This window comes from Schistocerca gregaria, chromosome 2 (assembly GCF_023897955.1).
Source record: "Schistocerca gregaria isolate iqSchGreg1 chromosome 2, iqSchGreg1.2, whole genome shotgun sequence".
NCBI classification, from domain to species: domain Eukaryota; kingdom Metazoa; phylum Arthropoda; class Insecta; order Orthoptera; family Acrididae; genus Schistocerca; species Schistocerca gregaria.
Genome location: NC_064921.1, coordinates 537,706,896 through 537,727,951, shown reverse-complemented (window position 1 = coordinate 537,727,951; position 21,056 = coordinate 537,706,896). Strand labels below are relative to the sequence as shown.

Below are 21,056 nucleotides of genomic sequence, written 5' to 3'. Positions count from 1 at the left end.
TATGAAATCCTTGCAATATATAAACCATTGTTTATTGTGTATACAGGAAAAATTGTTGATATCAATCCTGAGTGTGTTTGGTTGTTGCAGGTCCATGCTATACATGGCAAATAACTAAGTGGCTTGTCTCTGAAAAACCAGTCGATGGTTGTCAGGCAGATAGTGCAGACAATACTTCAAGCCCAGAATCAGCCATAAGTAAGTGGTATGGATGGAGTAAAGACGAACAAAGTCACTGGCCAAGAGAAATTACTGATTCTATCAAATTTCTTGAAAACAGAGTACCAGATACACATTGTCACCATTGTTCTGAAGACTTCTCTGAAAAGGATGATTTGTTAAGGCATATAAATGAGGAGCACCTAGAAGAAGATGTTGGCTATTTTCAATGCAGCAAATGCTTTACTTCATTTGATAGTAAGAATAATATAATAAACCATCTGCAGAATATAAACAACATGTGTAGACTCTGTTCAGAATACTTTTGTAGTGCTTCAGATCTTCAGACACACTATCAAGATCATGAGAGAATGTACAGGTATACTTGTGATCATTGTAAAAGTAGGTTCCATAATGAGGTTCAGTATCAGCAACATGCACTACTACACAAAGGAAATAAGATTGATGATAGTAGTCTTCATAAAAGAAAACATAATAGGAGCTATAAGAAATCCACAAAAAAGCGACGATCTATAAAAAGACCATATGAGTGTGTCCTTTGTCCAAAGACATATGCTTATAAGCATTCTCTTGAAGTTCACATACAGAAACACAACCAAGAAAAAATACTCAAATGTAATTTTTGCCCATCTACATTTTACAGTAAACATTCCTTCATTGACCATATGACTATGACACATCCTGCTAGGAACTCCTCTTTAACTGAAAAATTCAGTATTGTCTCATCTTATGGAGCTCAAAGTAAAAAGGATTTAGGTAGTGATGTATCTACCTGAGGTAACTCCAATTGTATAACAAAACTAGTATATTTTCACCACTACCATCAGTGTACATGAACTCAGATGTATGTATACACACATACATATGCGTGGGATTATTGTAGGCCTTAGTCTGTAATTAATACCTGAAAAAAGTGTGCAGTCAGTATATGTGAGCAACATATAACATTTGTTTTAGTTAATGATGTTCTTTAAAGAAGATGTGAAAATTGATATTACCTGATGAAATGCAAAGAAACATTTTGTAAATTGTGTGAAAATTTCAGCTTTTCAAATATTTCCTGTTGTAATAAAAGGAAGAAGGATTTTGTCTTTGAAATATCTTACATAAGTCAAAACTTGTAATACACAAAAGAGCTACTTTATGACATCTGTTTTTCATTCTGTAAAAATAAACACTTAATGTGTGTAAGAACACTCTCAGTTCCTTTGACCCAGGCTGTTCCAGCTCGAGTATCCATCTGTAGGCAACTCGGTGCTCACCAGCAGCAGTGGGCAAACAACTGATGTGCAGGCAGTCAGGCCACAAACTACATGATTGTACTGCCCTGGCTGAGTGCCTGTGCACAGGTTTGGCCTCATTGCTTTTACACACACAAAAGTACACGAAACCGAGCTGCCTCATCTACACCTGTCTGCAGGTGAGCAGATTGTTGGTCATGGACACTTGTGCCCAATGGGGCATTGTTGGAGCAGCCTACTTTAACCCTTTCATTGTCATATTGCAATGATATGTCCAAAATTATCATAATTTTTTGTAGTTTATAGATTTGTGTTACAGTATTGTTTGTAGATCTAATCAGCTGCCAAAAAAAGATGCAAAATATTATCAGAAGTTAAACTGGATATAAATTTTATGGTATTACGATTAACACAGAGCATATTTAAAATAGTTAGGCTCTTTATAATCTATACAATAATATTGGCTGTGTCAATGTATTTCCCTTTGATTTGCATTACAATCATTTATGCATACTGCTTTTTTTGGTTGTTACTTCCTTTTTATTGGTAGTGTGAAATATCAGACTTTGTACTCTGTAGAAGCAAAGAGGTTCTGGTGCTTTTCCTGCTTGGAGAACATAAAGTACTGTGTTGGGCCAATGGCCTTGCTGCAGTAACACCAGTTCCAGTCAGATCACTGAAGTTAAGTGCTGTTGGGCTGGCCTAGCACTTGGATGGGTAACCATTCAGTCTGCCAAGTGCTGTTGGCAAGCAGGGTGCACTCAACCCTTGTGAGGCCAACTGAGAAACTACTTGATTGAAAAGTAGCGGCTCCGATTTCGGAAACTGACATACGGCTGAGGGAACAGTGTGCTGACCACATGCCCCTCCGTATCCGCATCCAGTGACGCCTACGAGCTGAGGGTGACATGGCGGCCGCTCAGTACCTTTGGGACTTCATGGCCTGTTCGGGATGAGTTCAGTTTTAAACTACTGTGTTACGCTAGAATGGTTGCTCCTGTTAGTGTCCAACTACATTGGAAGGGTTTCCTTTACTATTGTATTAACAATAGAGGATGCATGAATTCCAAACAGTGCCATTAAAAGAAGAGAGAAGAAGAAGAAGAAGAAGAAAGAAACAAAGTATTATTTGTAACCCCTTTTGGTGACTGGTGGTTAATATGACAGGTGTTTGTCTATATACGTATTCCACCCATAATAAAGACATCAAAAACCTGTAGTTTCATATTCATGTCCTTCAGAGCCAGTATTCTGATTTGCAGGAAAGCCAAAATATCTCCTCTACTTAAATTCTTGCTCAGTTTTCCTAGTGGCATGTCTTCCTTGTTCAACTTTGTAGTGCCATAAAAATCTTCTATCAATTACTAAACTGTCTGTTTGTAAGGATCTATAAAAGTTAACAGTTGTCAGAGAGTGCCCCTTGTTCAAAAAAGGATTGATCAGTGTCATTGAAATGTGGGAAGATGTAAGAAGATATTTGTACATTTCATCAAAGCCGTCCGGAGTGACCGAGCGGTTCTAGGCACTACAGTCTGGAACCGCGCGACCGCTACGGTCGCAGGTTTGAATCCTGCCTCAGGCATGGCTGTGTGTGACGTCCTTCAGTTAGTTAGGTTTAAGTAGTTCTAAGTTCTAGGGGACTGAGGACCTCAGAAGTTAAGTCCCATAGTGCTCAGAGCCATTTTTCCATCAAACTTTGTGTCATTCTCAGTATAGGTTATGGCAGGTATTACTAGTAAACTATTGGATTATGTGACATAAAACTCTTTTTGGTGGCATACACACTTGCAAAATCTAACAATGGAAACTCCAGGTAGGATTATCAGTAATATAGGAAAAGGTAAATTGCTACTTACGGTAAAGATGACATGCTAGGTCGCAGACAAACACAATTAAAAAGCAGTTACAATAAGCTTTTTGCCACAGCTTTTGTCAGATTGAAAGAAACACAACCATTCATTCAGACAAGCAAGCAAATTTCACTCACACGACTGCTGACTCAGGAGCTGCCAGTGTTGACATCGGTGTGCTTGCTTGTTTGAATGAACGGTGTGTGTTTTTCTCTTTCTAATGAAGGCTGTGGCCAGGAGCTGATGTGTAAGTGTTTTTTAACTGTGCCTGTCTGCAGTGTAATATGTTGCCTTAACAGTAAGTAGCAATCTATCTTTTATTACACTGTCAATGTTACTACAGTCACAGAAATTTAACTACTGTAATCTTTCTCTTGGGAGTCTGCAACTGCTTGCATTGTTTTATTGAAGATGCACCTGAAAATTATTTGATTATATTGCAGTTCAGGTAACTTTACAATGCCTTGTGAATTTCTTGACTTGTAGCTGCCACTATTCTGAAGTGAACTGAACTGCATTATCCTTTTATCCCTTCGAATAAGTTACAAACTAATTTATTATCCTGGAAGAGAGGACAATGTGTGATGCCTTCAGTGACTACTGTAGTCAGTGTTACAAGTTCTGTAGATCTCTTGAGTGATTATTTTATTGAAATTATGTGGAATGAGTCATTTTATAAATATTCATGGATGGAATGAAAGGAGTATATCTTGAGAAATGAATTTATGTTAGATTTAAAACTTGCTTTGCTACTTGTCAGACATTTTATATTATTGGTCAAATGATCAAAAACTTTTGTCGGTGAATAATGAACTCATTTTTGAACCACTGCTAGCTATAATAATGTGTAATAAAGGTCACTATTCTTCTCAAATTGTGATGGATTATTGATGATGAATTTCATTACCCACAGCAAATATCTTTATTGTGTTGGTTCACTTAAAATGCCTAACTTCTTGATGATGAGGTGCCTACATGATGACTTCAGGTGAACACCACATGTGTCCTTGCCGCCCACTTTCCTGCAATCAATACTTTCTTTGTAAGTGATAAACGGCAAAATATTTGCAAAAATGTTAATGTGAAAAAAGTGATTTTTCATGAAATATTGCAAAATTATCAATTTCTAAAATATATTGTGAAATTTTAATTTGCACTATATAAAAGTGTTACAAATCTGAAGACAGCAGTTTACTAATAGTTGCCACAGATAGTCGTTGAGTGTTGAAGTTGCATTTTACATCTAATTTCCTCAGCGCTGAGGTTTGTGTATAATATTAGGATGATAGTTCATTTCCTTCTAACAAACTTTTCCATAATGATGAAAATAGCAATGAATTGAGGGGGGAAAAACCACTGAATTTGGCAAAAAAAACATCAAATTTGGCAAAAAATAACACTGAATTTGGCAAATAAATAACAACAAATTTTACAAATAGATAACACGGAATTTCGTGAAAAATGAATAATTTAGCAAAAATAACAACGAATTTGGCCAAAAAAATAACATGATAAAAAGTAACATCGAATTTAGAGAAGCACAGACTTTGGCAAAAAAACATGAATTTGGCAACAAAACAGCTCTGAACTTGGCAAAAAAGACATCAGATTTGGGAAAAAAGGTTTATGAATTTGGAAAAAAATACTGCTATTGAGAAAAAGTAACATCAAATTTGGCGGAAAATGATTTTGGCAGTATTAAGAATTAATTTGGCAAAAATAACGATGAACCTGGCAAAAATAACACTAAACTTGGCAAAAAGAAGAAACCATGGAATATGACATAAAGTAAAACAATTTTTTCTTGCCTCTAGTGACAAGTTACCTCTAAAAATTATTCTGTAAGACATTACTGAATGGAAATATGCAAAATATGTCAGGAGGTTGATTCATTTGTTTAAAGGACTAGCAATTATACACAGAGAAAAAGTAGCTGAGCTGAATCGTTTAAGCAGTTTGGTAATATTGTTACACTGCAGAATAATTTTGTTGTACATGCTTAAATGTACCCAGCAAGCTCAGAGCCACAGAGGCTAGCTCTGGACTGGTGTCCCTAGCGGAAGGTAGGGAGCAAGGTGAGCATTGGTACACAACCCTCCGAGTGAGGGAAGCACAAGCACAAATGCCGCAGTGCTACATAACTGAGTAATATGAAGTAATACTCAATAACTTTAGAACTAGGGTGTCACTGCAATAGTCAGAGTTGCAGAAAGACATGAGCTCAATGACCAACAATAATTATTAAGTTACCACAGCAAAGTAAGGAGCTTTAGCAAGACCAATAAACAAGGGCAAATTCAATCATGATCCCAGAGCTCCGCATCATAGCAGCAGGCTCGGCTCTTTAGATGGGGGAGGAAGGGGGGGGGGGGGCTGGAGCTCAAAGACACATGCTGTTGTGCCACAATTCTTTCCTCAGTGAAACCACAACAAGCTGATCGTCTTCCTGCCACCTGTTTGCTGACTTCAACACCGAGATGCAGCCAACCTGTGCAAATCACAGCTGTTGTCTGTCATTGCTGCCTAGTGGGACATCATGAATAAGGATAAGACTGGTGTGCAGTTAGCCCTCCTCCACTGAGGATCAATCACAGATGAACTGCAAGCTGTCACCTCCATGTGGCTTGTGTGTGCAGCCCCTTGGCTGATTCATGAACATCTTCTGCATTCTTGGTCAATCCATGATGGATGACCAGGATCTAGTCTTCATGACAGCTAATATCCTGAACCACTCAATCGACTATCATCACCCGTAACACTCAATGGGCTGTTTATGATCATGCTGATGTGGAAGCTGCACTGTACCACTGGACACCTGAACAAGTGATGTCTGCCTGTCTCCACACTGTCATTGGCACAACACACAGCCACAGCTCAGTGACCTGCTGCTCTGACATCACGACTTGCTGACGGATCTAACATAGCTACCTTCTGATTAATTAATTAAAGAAATTAAAAAAAACTGACTAACTTAATAAGGAGTTGCTGTCAATTTAAGTAAACTTAGAAGGCTGATAGTTAGCTTTTATAAAGGAAATCTCTACTAGATTGCAGAAACTGTACATTGGGGTGCTTAATACACTTCCAATAGTCTTGAGAACACAACATGTGAGGTTCTAGTTTATTAAATAAAAGTCAACTCCAGAAAATCTTCATTTTGACAGTCATATATTTTCTCAGCATAGTTACACAGACCTTTCATCACAGAACAAAACACAACTTGAACATTTCTTCTGGTTTAACATGCAGCACTGCTTATATATTTCCTTGACAATACATGCCCTTTCGGTCTCATTGTTTACAAAATTGATTTATTCAATTACAATTAGAAAGATTCATTACCAGATATTTAGTCAATAGATTCTGAAGTAAACGAATGTTTCATTTTAATGAATATAGTTTCAAGTATTGGTTTTTAGATTTTCAGACAAGAATAAAGTAATGAAATGTGGTTAACAATACTCAATGCAAAATTAGATTTTCCTTATTAATTACTGAATAACTTTTGCTGTTAACATAAATCAGGGAACTTTACTGACTGCAGAATAACATTACAAACTTTACATTTTATACAAAAAACTTTATTTTGCCAGAGCCTCGAAAAGGTCATTTGTTTATATCTGAAATTTCTAGAAGGTGTAAAAAATTAATTACAGGCATTCTGAGTCTGGCATCTTTAACAACATGATTCCCTAAGATCCTGCATGAACTTAATTAAATTTTATGTTGTGAAACTTTTTGAACTGTTAATTCGGCTTTAGATGAAACAACTGAATTTTAGTGATTAATTTGCTAATTAGTTACAGGCTGGAATTTGATGCTAACATTATCATGACATCCAAGGTTCAAATGAGTGTGCATTCCTGAGACCAAAGTCCTGAGGTCATCAGTCCATAGACTTTCACACTACTTAAACTAACGTATGCTAAGAACAACACACACAGCCATGCCTGAGGGAAAACTTGAACCTCCGGCGGGAGGGGCCATGCAAACTGTGACATGGCACCTCTAGCTGTGCGACCACTCCGCTCGACTATCACAACATCTTCACTTATCGTTTTCAAAAGTTACATAATTAGTTTTCCCATAAACATTATCAAATTGCTGATTCTGAAATAATGCATAACCAGTAATTAGAGCTTCTGACTAGTTACTTTTACTTTGCAGGCTGGTAAGCTAATTAGTTATTCTACATTGTGTACATAATGTCATTGTTGTTGTGGTCTTCAGTCCTGAGACTTGTTTGATGCAGCTCTCCATGCTACTCTATCCTGTGCAAGCTTTTTCATCTCCCAGTACCTACGACAACCTACATCCTTCTGAATCTGCTTAGTGTATTCATCTCTTGGTCTCCCTCTACGATTTTTACACTCCACACTGCCCTCCCATAATAAATTGGTGATCCCTTGATGCCTCAGAACATGCCCTACCAACTGATCCCTTCTTCTACTCAAGATGTGCCACAAACTCCTCTTCTCCCCAATTCTATTCAATACCTCTTCATTAGTTATGTGATCTACTCATCTAATATTCAGCATTCTTCTGTAGCACCACATTTCAAAAGCTTCTACTCTCTTCTTGTCCAAACTATTTATCATCCAAGTTTCACTTCCATACATGGCTACACTCCATACAAATACTTTCAGAAATGACTTCCTGACACTTAACCTATACTCAATGTTATCAAATTTCTCTTCTTGAGAAAGGCTTTCCTTGCCATTGCCAGTCTACATTTTATATCCTCTCTACTTTGACCATCATCAGTTATTTTGCTCTCCAAATAACAAAACTCCTTTACTACTTTAAGCATCTCATCTCCTAATCTAAGTCCCTCAGCATCACCCGACTTAATTTGACTACATTCCATTATCCTCATTTTGCTTTTCTTGATGTTCATCTTATATCCCTCTTGCAAAACACTGTCCATTCCGTTCAACTGATCTTCCAAGTCCTTTGCTGTCTCTGACAGAATTACAATGTCATCTGTGAACCTCAAAGTTTTTATTTCGTCTCCATGGATTTTAGTACCTACTCCGAATTTTTCTTTTGTTTCCTTTACTGCTTGCTCAGTATGCAGATTGAATAACATCGGGGATAGGCTACAACCCTGTCTCACTCCCTTCCCAACCACTGCTTCCCTTTCATGCCCCTCGACTCTTATAACTGCCATCTGGTTTCTGTACAAATTGTAAATAGCCTTTCGCTCCCTGTATTTTACCCCTGCCACCTTCAGAATTTGAAAGTGAGTCAACATTGTCAAAAGGTATCTCTAAGTCGACAAGTGCTAGAAATGTAGATTTGCCTTTCCTTAATCTATTTTCTGAGATAAGTCGTAGGGTCAGTATTGCCTCATGTATTCCAACAAACTGATCTTCCCCGAGGTCAGCTTCTACCAGTTTTTCCATTCGTCTGTAAAGAATTCATGTTAGTATTTCTCAGCTGTGGCTTATTAAACTGATAGTTCGGTAATTTTCACATCTGTCAGCACCTGCTTTCTTTGGGATTGGAATTATTATATTCTTCTTGAAGTCTGAGGGTATTTCGCCTGTCCCATACATCTTGCTCACCATATGGTAGAGTTTTGTCATAACTGGCTCTCCCAAGGCTGTCAGTACTTCCAGTGGAGTGTTGTCTATCCCTGGGGCCTTGTTCCATAATGTATCCTTCAGTATCTGATCATAAATTATGAAGCAAAAAATGTGTCATTACACACTGTGTTCTGTGTAGTGTGGATTGGGTGGTATACCGAAAAGCTGTCTCTTGGTATCGAACAGTTCATAAAGTGCCACTCACTACATCCTATTATATGGGTCATTTCAGCACTTCTACACAGCTCGTGCTTAAGCCGTCTGCTGTTGGATGTACTGAGATACTTTATAGCTCTATAAACTCATCCTGGAAAATAAATTTTATTACGCATATCATTGTGGCACTAACAACTGCATGTGTATACTGGACCTTGTCACTTGATCCCAACTCCCTGGGTCACAATGATATGCTTCTTCCAGTTTGTTTTATCAGTACGTACACTCGAAAATTTAGTGCACCTTACCATGTTTACTGAAACCTGCTCATGTGCTACATAAATTGTTGGTATTTCTATTTGTTGCCTTGAACTGAATATAGTCTGTTTTGCCAAAAATTAAGGAAGAGTCCACCAGTTAATAATTCCTTGAAAAACATCAGTAACAATATCGTCTCTTTCTTTATCATAACACTAGTATTGTCTGCAAAAAGTACCAATTCTGCTTGATGAATGTTGTGTGGTAGGTCAATCACAAGCACAAAGTGTTACTCCAAAGATCCGTAAGGCTTTTATTCTTTTTTTTTTTTGTTTTGTTTCAGCAGATATTTACAATTTAGTTTTTGAAATGTGTAGCTGGAGTCAGCCCAAACAAATAATACTCACCAAGTCTTTCATGTGATGTCCCCGATTGACAGTAAGTGATGGTCCATTCCTTGTTCCGAACAAAATCATTTTTAAAATGGGATTTTATGTACGTATTTGATAGGGCAGTCACAGATTAGTCTAGTGTGATATTCATTTTATCAATGTATATAACAGGGTCAATAAAACATGAGGAATAATCGGTATTCCAGCAGCGAAAGCATCTCCTTGGCAATACTGAATGCCACTGCCATGCAGCAGCACTGCTCAGTCACTGCTGGGGTACTAGTTATTCTTTATGTTTTACTGTCCCTGTCAATGCATAATGATGAAACAAATATCATACTACACTAATTTTTTGGGCCTACTCGAGCTAAACATAGCAAAATCAAAATATCAACTATCTGACGAAACATCATAAAAAATGCAGTTGATGACTCTTAGGAGGCATAAGGAATAAGAACAGACCCAAAATTGAAGCTTGTGGGACAAAATTTGTGATTTCTACACAGTCACTAAACTTTTCTCTCCTTTCAACATTGTTTGAATTATTGTTTGAATTATTCAGCACAACTTTACTAGCTAAAGTTGATTCAGACCATTTGTGCACAAACCATCAATTCCATAAAACTTCAGATTTTCTGTGACTGCAATATGATCTACACAATCAAACACCTTGGAAAGATCACCAAAAATACCAACCAGCAATATTTCATTATTCAGGGCTTGTAATGGGTGGTGAGTGAAAGTATGAATAGCATTCTCTGTTGAAAAACCCTTCTTATTTGCTAAGTAAATTGCTTCTAGTTATTAGTGAGATTACTCTTCTGTGGACGAGCCCATAGAATGGAACACAAGTAACTTCAGATCATAACTTATTGTGGCTAAATTTCGCTACAGGAAACTTTAATTCCTTTAGTTATCCATAGTTTACATTTTGTATGGACTTTCTCGATAGCTTTTTAGGAAAACCACTTTCAAGATTGACACAAATTTATGTGATATATTGAATTTCACTTTAACATCTTTTTCTATATATACTTCATCCCATGTAACAGGTCCTCATTAAGAAACATCCCTGCTTTGCATGAACATACCTCAGTGCTGTAAGGTACTACATTGTTTATTTCCTGTCATTGTGCTTCATGTTCAGGTAGTCCATTAACAACTGGGTATACATTAATTGTCTCAGTCTGTGCACTGTCTGTAAAAATGTTATCGGTTAGGGTACTGCAGTTTTGTTGCATGTTAATTGAAAAATTTACTACAGAAATCAAATTAAAACAGCCAAATAATGGTTCCAGTTTATTTTATCTGTCATAATCTTTTAAGAAATCTTCACAACCTGCAAACTTTTTTTTTCTTGTCTGACTGCTAGCTCAATAATGTATCTAGATTTCTCATAAATAGCCATAAGTTTCCTAGAGGGCATCTGTAGATTTCAGTAACAACTCACAGGTTCTGATCTACACAAAACTATTTGTATTAATATTTTTGACTTTATGCCCAACTTTAATATCTGTGGTACTTCCTCCTTTTTCCAAGTGCACTCTACACAATGACACCAGTCTATAATCCCATATACATAATTTCTCAGTCCCTGTGGTTACATAGGTACAGAGAGACACAGAAAATCTATCATTTCAGGGTATCTCATATCATCTAGACATAAGAAAAGCTCATCTACCTTGTTTTTCAGCTCCGTAATGTGCTAGTAATGAAACAAACTAATTTCATTTTTCTGGAAGCCATTAAATATATTATGGTCCTGTCCTGTTCTCATTTCTTTCAAGCTGTCTGTCTATAACCTGACTCTAACCTACAAAATTACTCCAGCCAAAACAGTGGCTTTACCTTATGTGTTCGCGGCTTCCCTTACACTTTCTGGGAGATGCTCTGCTAATCTGTGTTTCACCCTCCTATTCATGTGCAGGCCATGATTTGTATGTTCTCATCTCCTGAATGCAGCAACAGGCACTGTAGAGATAAGACACTTTGTTTCAGACAAAAGCAATCCATTCAGATCTTTGTTTACACTGAAGACAGCCGTGTTAACTCAGGTCTGGTGACGGTGCTGCAAAAACTCCACAAACCCTACAGCAGCCTGTGCTGTTGGTGCTCTTATTTCCTCCAGGTCACCTTTAATACTTTTATTTTAGTTGCTAGACAGGGTGTTTCCTGCTCTTCCTACTATAAGTGACTGATGTTCTTCTTCAAAATTTCTGCAAAAGCCCCTAAGTTCTCTGTCACCTAGCTGAACTTAGCACTAGGTGTCATGTGTGGCTTTGCATTCTACACCTAACTTTTCCTGTAACTTGTTTCCTATAACCCTCCCATGACTGTACCTAGAAACAGGATTATTTTCTTTCTACTTGACTTTCCTACTGATCTAGCCATAAAGTTGTTCTTACAAGTCTGCTGTACTGTACTTTGCTCAGAAATTGGTTTAGGCTCCTCTCCACTTCTGATAAAAGTCAAACCTATTGCTAACTGAAATTTGATTTCTGAGTTTTTCTCCTGTTGATTATTACCCATTACCTTTACCCAGTTCCCATTGTCTCTTTGTCCTTCAATCACTCTAATTCAAAATATGCCACTTCTAGTTCTGCCAGAAGGGCATAAATCTTTCTTTTCGATGATTCTCTTGTTTTGACTAGATAATCAACAACCTCATGGGAGAGCCTCATGTGGTGCTGCACTTTACTGGTCTTTCCACTAAAATAGCAGAGTATTATCAATGGATCTCTCAAAAAACCAAAGAATTTTTTGGTCAGCTAACCTAATCCTATTATTAATGGGTCTTTCACAAAACCCAAAGAAACTCTTACCATGTGTAAAGACTTCTGTGGTACCAAAACATACTCTGAGCTCCTCCCCCAGACTGTCCAGGATGGATTCTATAAACACCAGTAATGTGAATCCCAAGTAACATGTTTCTCACATGACATCCTGAAAGCCATGGTTCAAGGCAGTCAGTTAGAAGTGGCATTTCTTGATTTATGAAAAGCACTTCCAGACTGATGACCAAGCCTATGCTTATTGTCAAAAGTATGATATTGCGAATCAAGAAAAGTTTATGGAGTTACCTATAATGAATTACTGTCTAGAAAAAGCTGCACAAACATTCAATCAGATCATGATAAGATCCAAAGTGGTGCAACAAAGGTTGACAATTTTTTTTAAATATCAACTCATATAAATACATGAGTATAACACTTTGTAGAGATATGAAATGGAACAATCACATACCATGCACCCAAGTGGATAAAGCAGCTGCAGATTTCAGTTTATTGCTAGAATATTATGGAAATACAATTAATCTACAAAGAAGATTGCTTACAAGTCATCCATGAGACCCGTCCCAGAATACTGCTCAAGTGTGTGGGACCTATACCAGGTCGGACTAACAGGGGATATGGCGCATGTACAGAGAAGGTCACCATAAATGATTACAGGTTTGTTTGATCCGTGGGAGAGTGTCCAGAGATGCTGAAGAAACTGATGTGGTTGGTACTTGAAGATAGATACAAACTATCCTGAGAAAGCCTACTTATAATGTTTCAAGAACCAGCTATAAATGATGACTGTTGGGATATACTTCAACCCCCTACACAAGATCTGATTAATTATAGCACACAGAGAGGCATTTAAACAGTGATTGTTCCCACGCTCCATATATGCACGGAATGTGAAGAAACCCAAATAACTAGTACAAGGGAAGTATCCCCTGCCATGCACTTCACAGTGGTTTGTTGAGTATGTATGTAGATGTGGATGGGACTGAAGAACTGCACCATCTGCTGACACTCCAGAGTGCAACACCACAAACTTAGTGAACAAAAACTGTGGTAGAGCACAGACAAATGCAGATATGTAAAACTCACACCACTAGCAAATGTGATCTTTTGTAGATATAGCTAAAATCTACAAAATAAGACTCAAATGACTCTCACTTATCATCTTCCTTTGCCCATAATAACAGTCATTTTGAATATTGTTGTTTCTTGTATATTATCAATAATAATGTAATGTGTATAAACAAAAATACCATATTAGATACAGCATTTTAGATGTTTTTAAATTGATGTGTGCTCTCACTAATATACTGGAAAAATATAAACATTAGTACATTATGCTTGAAGGCATTTGGAAGCATCTGCTCCAGAAGCATTTGCTCAAAGTCATGTAAGAAAACCTAAATTAGGATGACTGGACGGAGCCAGTTCTGACCTGTCAGAACTCCGGAGATGGGAACACAAAAGATGCTACATCCCTTTACACAAACATCCCACACACCCCTGGTCTTTCTGCCCTTGAGCACTACCTCTCCCAACACCCACTCAAAGATCTTCCAAAAACCTCGTTCCTTATCACACTTATCAACTTCATCCTCACCCATAATTACTTCACTTTTGAAGGCCAGACCTACAAACAAATCATGGGAACCAGGATGGCTCCGTCCTATGCCAACCTCTTCATGGGCCACATGGAGGAGGCTTTCCTGAAGACCCAACAGCTGGCCTGGTATAGGTTTATAGATGACATCTTTGTGGTCTGGACTCATGGTGAAGAAACACTCCTTAATTTCCTCCATAACCTCAACTCCTTTTCGAATCTGATTTTCACCTGGTCCTTCTCCAAAACCCAAGCCACCTTCCAGGATGCTGACCTTCATCTTGTTGAAGCTCACATCCACACCTCTGTCCATATCAAATCCACAAACAAACAACAGTACCTTCACTTTGATAGCTGCCATCCATTCCACATCAAACGCTCCCTTCCCTACAGCCTAGGTATTCGTGGCAAACGTATCTGCTCCAGTGACGAATCCCTCAACAATTACACCAATAACCTGACCAGTGCTTTCCTCTCCCGCAACTATACTGCAGACCTTGTCCACAAACAGAGCACCCGAGCAATACATTTCTCCCTGTCCAACAACAATGTTCCTACCCTCAGACCACACAGAAGCATCCCCCTTGTCACCCAATATTATCCTGGCCTCGAATACATCAATAAATTACTCTGCCAGGGATATGACTTTCTCAAGTCAACCCTTGAAATGAGATCATCCCTTGACAAAATTCTCCCCACACCACCCAGAGTTGCCTTTTGTCGCCCCCCTAACCTCCGTAACATCCTTGTTAAACCCTACAATATTCCCAGACTACCTACCCCGCGGTTCCTACCCCTGTAACCGACCCTGCTGCAAAACCTGCCCCATGCATCCCCCCACAACCACCTACTCCAGCCCCGCTACTGGTAAAACATACACAATTCAAGGCAGGGCCACGTGTGAAACTACACATGCCATTTATCAGCTGACATGCCTGCACTGCACAGCCTTGTACATTGGTATGACAACAACTAAACTGGCTGAGCGCATGAATGGACACAGACGAACTGTCCGCCTAGGAGATGTCTAATACCCAGTAGCGGAGCATGCCCTCCAGCATAATTCTAGGGACCTAGAAACCTGCTACACCGTATGTGCCATTGGACTTCTCCCAGCCAACAGCAGTCTCTCTGAACTGCGGAGATGGGAACTTGCACTCCAACACATCCTTTCATCCCGCCATCCCCCTGGACTGAACCTACGTTACACAACCTCACTCTTCAGTCTTCTCCTCTTTCCCTTTCCTCTTTAGCCATTCATGCATCTTTTCATCCTACATCTTTATACTATATACCTCTTTACTTCTGTATGCATCCTCTTTGGTTTGAAGCTGGCACAGTACCTACAGTAGAATATCTTTGGCTTCCCTCTGACAACCATGCCTCCATCCTTGCTACCCTCCCTGTTTTCCTTTCCCTGTTGCTTCATAACCTGGGTTGTGAGTACCTAAATCCACTTTCCCTTCTTCCCTTTCTTTCCCCTCTCTCCTCCCTGATGAAGGAACATTTATTCCGAAAGCTAGGATCATAAATTTTCGGTTGTTTTTTGTGTATCAATCGGCTGTACTGAGCTGAGGTAAGTACTGGCCAGCCCCCCTATCTCTTTGTTAGTATTTGTTTCACATCTTTATATGAGATTTTCCATTAATTATTTAGATTTTAATGGTGTAACATGCTAATGACATTCTCTTTGCCAGAATCTTTATGTGCTCCTTGCATTCAATTGAAAATTAATATTCACCTCTAAAAATTGTGTTTACTACAAAGTTTATAAATTTATCATATAAGTTTATTGTGAGAGTTGTTTTTTCTCCTTAGGCTGAAGCTCATGCTGTTTGTTTTCTTCATGTTAAATGCTAATTTATTATGTGCTTGTGAATTGTAGACATTCTTAAAGATTTCATTTGCCTTCTCACCTGTTCTGGTGCTTTTATCAGTGACTATAATGTTGCTGTCATCCATTCTTTTCTCTGTTTCTTAAACCATTTGGAAACTCATTAATATAAATTAAGAACAGAATTGGTCCTAGTACTCTATCCTGAGGAACATTGTTTATAATTTGTTTCATAATACTTTATGATCAACAATGTTTGTTGACTGAGTCAATCACAGTTCATTGTTTTGCTCTGAATTCTAATTACTCACTGTTGAACTGCTTGTGAGTCCACCTATCTTCAAGTTGGACCTCTGTTAGCCATCTGTTTTGTTGCTAGAGTTGTAACAAAAAAGCTCTGGCAATAACTACAGCTTATTTTTGTTTGCACTCAGTTTGTGTACAGGGTCAGGCATGCATCCAATAATGTAAGTAAATTTTTATTTTAATTATTTATACCATTGTTTTATGGTTTAAAATCTTTTATCAAATAAGTTTAATTTTTGTTCGTACATTTCAGAAAAGGATTGTCGTAGGTGGAAATTTTAAACCTTCTAAAAGATGGTTCCAATGATAGCAAGTATTCTGAATCTGAACATATACATCTCAAAGAAGAGGAACTACAGTGTTATGAAGAAGATGTTGGTGACAGCGATTTTGGTTTTTTTTTGTTGGTAAATATGGTGTTAGTATTATTTTTCGTGTTGGTAAATATGGTAAAACTAAGTGGTCCATAGAAAGTATTGTAGCCAAAACAGCAGAAACACCCTCAAGAAATTTAATAAAAATCATTCCTGGTCCAAAGAGGCCTGCTAAAGGTATTACACAGGAATTAATGGCGTTCAACAAGATTAGTGAGGACATGATCCATTCATCAACTTGAATATTAGGAATCTGATATCACAAAACAAATATTCTAGAGGGAGAGACGTAAAGGAGACTTTGAGGAAAGGGATCTGTGCTCTTATTGGAACCCTTAATTTGATTAGCTTGAAAGGCGGAAATAAAACAAATGTTGAAGAACTTTGGGGTCATGATGGGGCTGGTATTATGATTTTCAGAGTTTTTATGTCGTACTGATGGTTCTTATTTCTTCTCATAAGTGTGAGATTTGATGACAAGAGATGACTAAGAACATGAAGGCATGAGAAAGATAAATTTGTTATAAATTGTAAGGAAGGCTATAGTTTGTGAGAGCTTGCAGCCATAGATGGGATTCTGTCACCTTATAGAGGAAGATGTTCATTCATTCAGTACATACAAAACAAACCAGCCAAGTATGGCTTGAAATTCTTTGCCATTTGTAATGCCAAAACATTGCACACAGTATCAAATGAGTTATATTGTGGAAGACAACTAGATGTCCCAAACAAGGCATCATTTAAACCATATGATATTGTGCATCAATTGGCAGAAAGTCTGAATGGATGCAATTGGAATATTACTTTTGATAATTTGTTTATTAGATTTTCATTGGCAATCTCAGTTTTGTAGAAACACATCACTTGCATCAGATGTGCAGTAAATACTTTGTGGCTCATGTAACTAGAAAACAGACAATGGCTATATGCATTGCTTTACTAAATATCGCTGGCATCACTGTCCAAATATTCTTTCAGTCCGATACAGAAAATCCAAGAAAACCAAGGAGGATAATTTTGAAACATGTATCTCAACAACTGATGTGAGCTGATTTAGTTACAAAATGCCACATTCCTACACTTCCAAATGACCGCAAAATATTTTTGGTACCTTATTGGATGAACTTTGACAAAGGGAAGAGCCTAGAAAAAAAAAGAGTTGCTGCATTACATGTGCAGAAAAAAGAATATTGTTATTACAATTCATTGCTATCAGTGTGAGATGTTTGTGTGCAAGAAGCATTCTTCAATTGTCTGTGAAAAGGGTGCATGTAACATTATGGATGAGCTCAAGGAGCAGGATGAGTCAAATTTGTGTATACATTGTAGCACCTCCTTTTCTTTTCTCCCAGTAACTCACCAAAAAACCTTAACACAAGCTTTAATAAAAAAATTAATTCTAGCATTACTGAGGATTAGGAACCGGGGAATATGAATCACCCGGAAGCTTCACTTTAAGTTTGCATTTATTGCAACACAAACAGTTAAAACACCAACAATTACGTGTTGCAATTGATTAGGTAGGTCACAGCTATACTGATAACAATTTACACAAACAGATTAAGGCTTGCAAATTAAGAAATTTTAAATTCTACAAAAATTAGGGAATAAATAGTTAAACTACATTATAGCACTGAAACACTTTTTGATGAGATAAATCATAGAACACAGGAAACTGGATCAGTTAGTTTAATTTAAGAGAGATATTTCAGTGGGCTTACTTAAACACTAAATAAGACAGGATATATCTAGCACCCATTAAAAGGGGTATATACATTCGGACAAGTCCAAAAGAACAGATATCATATCCATATAAGTATACAGTTCTGGCAATACCGGCCATTACCTTCTTCTTCTTCTGTGCAGATGCACACATATTCCCCGAACTCTTACGAGGCTTGGTAAGAATGTCTTCCACGAGTAATGAGTGTGTTTGGGTGGGACACTATGAATCTAATGTGTGGACATATAAGGTAAGAATGTGGGTCTCACGGGAGGTGTGTGCGAGATAGTCCCTGCAGTCGCAGTATCCTCTGTTCCCTTGGTGGCTCAGATTGGTAGAGTGTCTGCCATGTATGCAGGAGATCCCGAGTTCAAGTCCTGGTTGGGGCACACTTTTTCACCTGCCCCCATTGATATATATCAATGCCCGTCAGCAGCTGACGGTATTAATATATAATTCTGATTTTGTTCTAGACGGCTGCAGGTCATCAATGGTGTCTGTTCTTTTGGACATGTCCAAAAGAACAGTCACCATATCCATATAAGTAATAAATTAACTAGTCCTAACACTTCCTGTATGATATAAGGTCCAAGAAAATGCAGAGCTCATTTAACTCTCTCCGCCCCACCTGATTGCTTCCTGGGATTTAAGTTCTGGAGAAAAACAGTGTTGCTAACCTTCTCCTGGAAGGGGGACCTGCCACAACTGTAATGAAGTGCCTCTCATTGGTGAGCTCCCATAATATTGGCCATAGAACTATCCCAGTTGCTTTTAATAAACTGGGCATCTATTACTTCAGGTAACAAAGTGTTGATGTCCCATAAACAACTCAGGGGACAATTCAAGGGATAAGGCAGCATTAAGGACGCCGGTGTAACTCCAGATGCCTCATGATGAGCAGAATTAAAGGTGAAACTAAAACCATGGGAGAGTTTGGTCCCACTTGGATGGCGAATGTGTATGGTAAATTATTAAAGTGGCCTTCAAATTGCAGTTAAAGTGCTCTGCTAAGGATGGTCATGGAAAATATGGAGTGGTGGTAACATGATGGAAACCATTATTCAAACAGAAATGCTTAAATTGACGAGATGTGAACGCTGGTGCATTATCACTAATTAAGTCCAAAGACAATGAAAATCCTGGTAAGATGTTGAATGGTCAGACTAGCAGTGACCCTGCGACTAGGAATAAGTCAAACAAACCAACTAAAGCCATCAGCAACCAGCAAGATATATTTACAGCTACTAGAGGTCCGGAGAAGAGGCCCTACATAGTCAATAAATAAATTATCCATGAGATTTTTCTCCCTCTCTTACTTTAAAAATCCCATGTGCTTGCCACTAATAGGTTTAACCATCTTACACAAACAGCAAATATTGACCAACCTCTTCACATCATGCCTCATGGATGGCCAAGTCAATTGTTGGGGCAATCTTAGCTAGGGTTTTGGCAACACCCAAATGACCTCCAACAATGGAGTCATGAAAATAATGAAAAATAGGGCCAACCAACTGTTGGGGCAGACAGATTTTAAGTTGTCTATCTCTGCCAGCATGCTTACATAGTACACCTCTAATTATAGTGTAACCCGAAATGTGTTTGCCCGAAAGCAGATCTTTCCCAACAGCTCCCCATCTCTGGTCCTCTTCCTGTTTGCCACTAATGTCCACAAACAATTCAGGAATCTCATCAAGAACTCCTGCTACAAATACATGATCCACGTCTTGGGGATCTTGTGCTTCCTCAGCGAACATACGACTTAAGGCATCGGCAACAAGGTTATCAGCACCACAAATGTGTCTGGCCTAAAACCAAAAGACGGAAATTTGAACTGCCCAACGAGCAATTCTTCCAGTTTTTTGGGGATGGGCCAACACCCAACTTAATGCCTGATTACCAGTTTCCAATGAAAATTTGTGATGCTCAAGGTAAAACCTAAACTTCTCAAGGGCAAAGAGCACAGACAATATCCCCAATTCATAAACAGAATAGTTGGATTCAGCATAAGCGGCAGGACTTCTATCGCCATTGACTTCTTGTGTAAGAACAGCTGCAAGACCACCCCTGGAGGCGTCCATATGAAGAATATTGGTTTTACTGAGTCAGGTGCTACTAAACTGGGAGAATTAGTAAGGGCAGTTTTAAGTGCCTCAAAAGCCACTTGATGGCTGTCTTCCCACTGAAACTCACTGTTCTTACTACGCAAACTATTCAGAGAAGTGGCTAACTGAACAAAATTGGCAACAAACTTGCGAAAATAGTTTACTGTGCCTATAAATCTGGCAATATCCTTCTATTATGAGGAGGACAGAACCACTTTAAATTGTCAATTTGTTCTTGATGAACCCTGATCCCATTGGCCAAAACCAAGTGTCCCAAAAAAGAAATTTCGCCACGACATAACTTAATTTTGTCAGGCTTAACATTTATCCCAGCCTGTCCCAAATGATCCAAAACCAATCCCAAATGATAAGATGTTCATCAGAATTGGCACTATAGACTAAAACACCATCTAAATAATTGTAGACACACCTAAACTTAAGATCACCCAAAACATAATATATTAGCTATGAGAGAACCGATGCCCTGGTAGCAAGCCCAAAAGGAACATGATTGAATTCAAATAAATTCCAATCAGTTACAAAAGTAGTAGCAGGCTTAGAATCCATGGTAAGCAGTGCTTGATGATAAACCTGATTTAAATCAAGCACAGAAAACCAACGTGCTCCAACAAACCATGTAAAGCAGTTATGAAGATCAGGCAT

The 21,056-nt window shown here is 38.2% G+C and overlaps 1 protein-coding gene across 12 annotated transcripts in view; it reads left to right on the top strand.

The window, feature by feature from the left end:
• The window catches only part of LOC126330835 (zinc finger protein 710-like), a 112,932-nt gene extending 95,036 nt beyond the window's left edge, over window positions 1-17,896 (top strand). For 5 of the 12 annotated variants that reach the window (XM_049996422.1, XM_049996425.1, XM_049996423.1 and 2 more), the window contains one exon: window positions 91-4,139. In XM_049996422.1, the coding sequence (XP_049852379.1) occupies window positions 91-956 (866 nt within the window). In that variant the 3' untranslated portion in view covers window positions 957-4,139. Of the gene's footprint in view, window positions 1-90; window positions 4,146-16,447 lie in introns of those variants that run through there. The other 7 variants (XM_049996426.1, XM_049996419.1, XM_049996420.1 and 4 more) reach the window with 4 other exon arrangements.
• The last annotated feature ends 3,160 nt before the right edge of the window (window positions 17,897-21,056 follow it).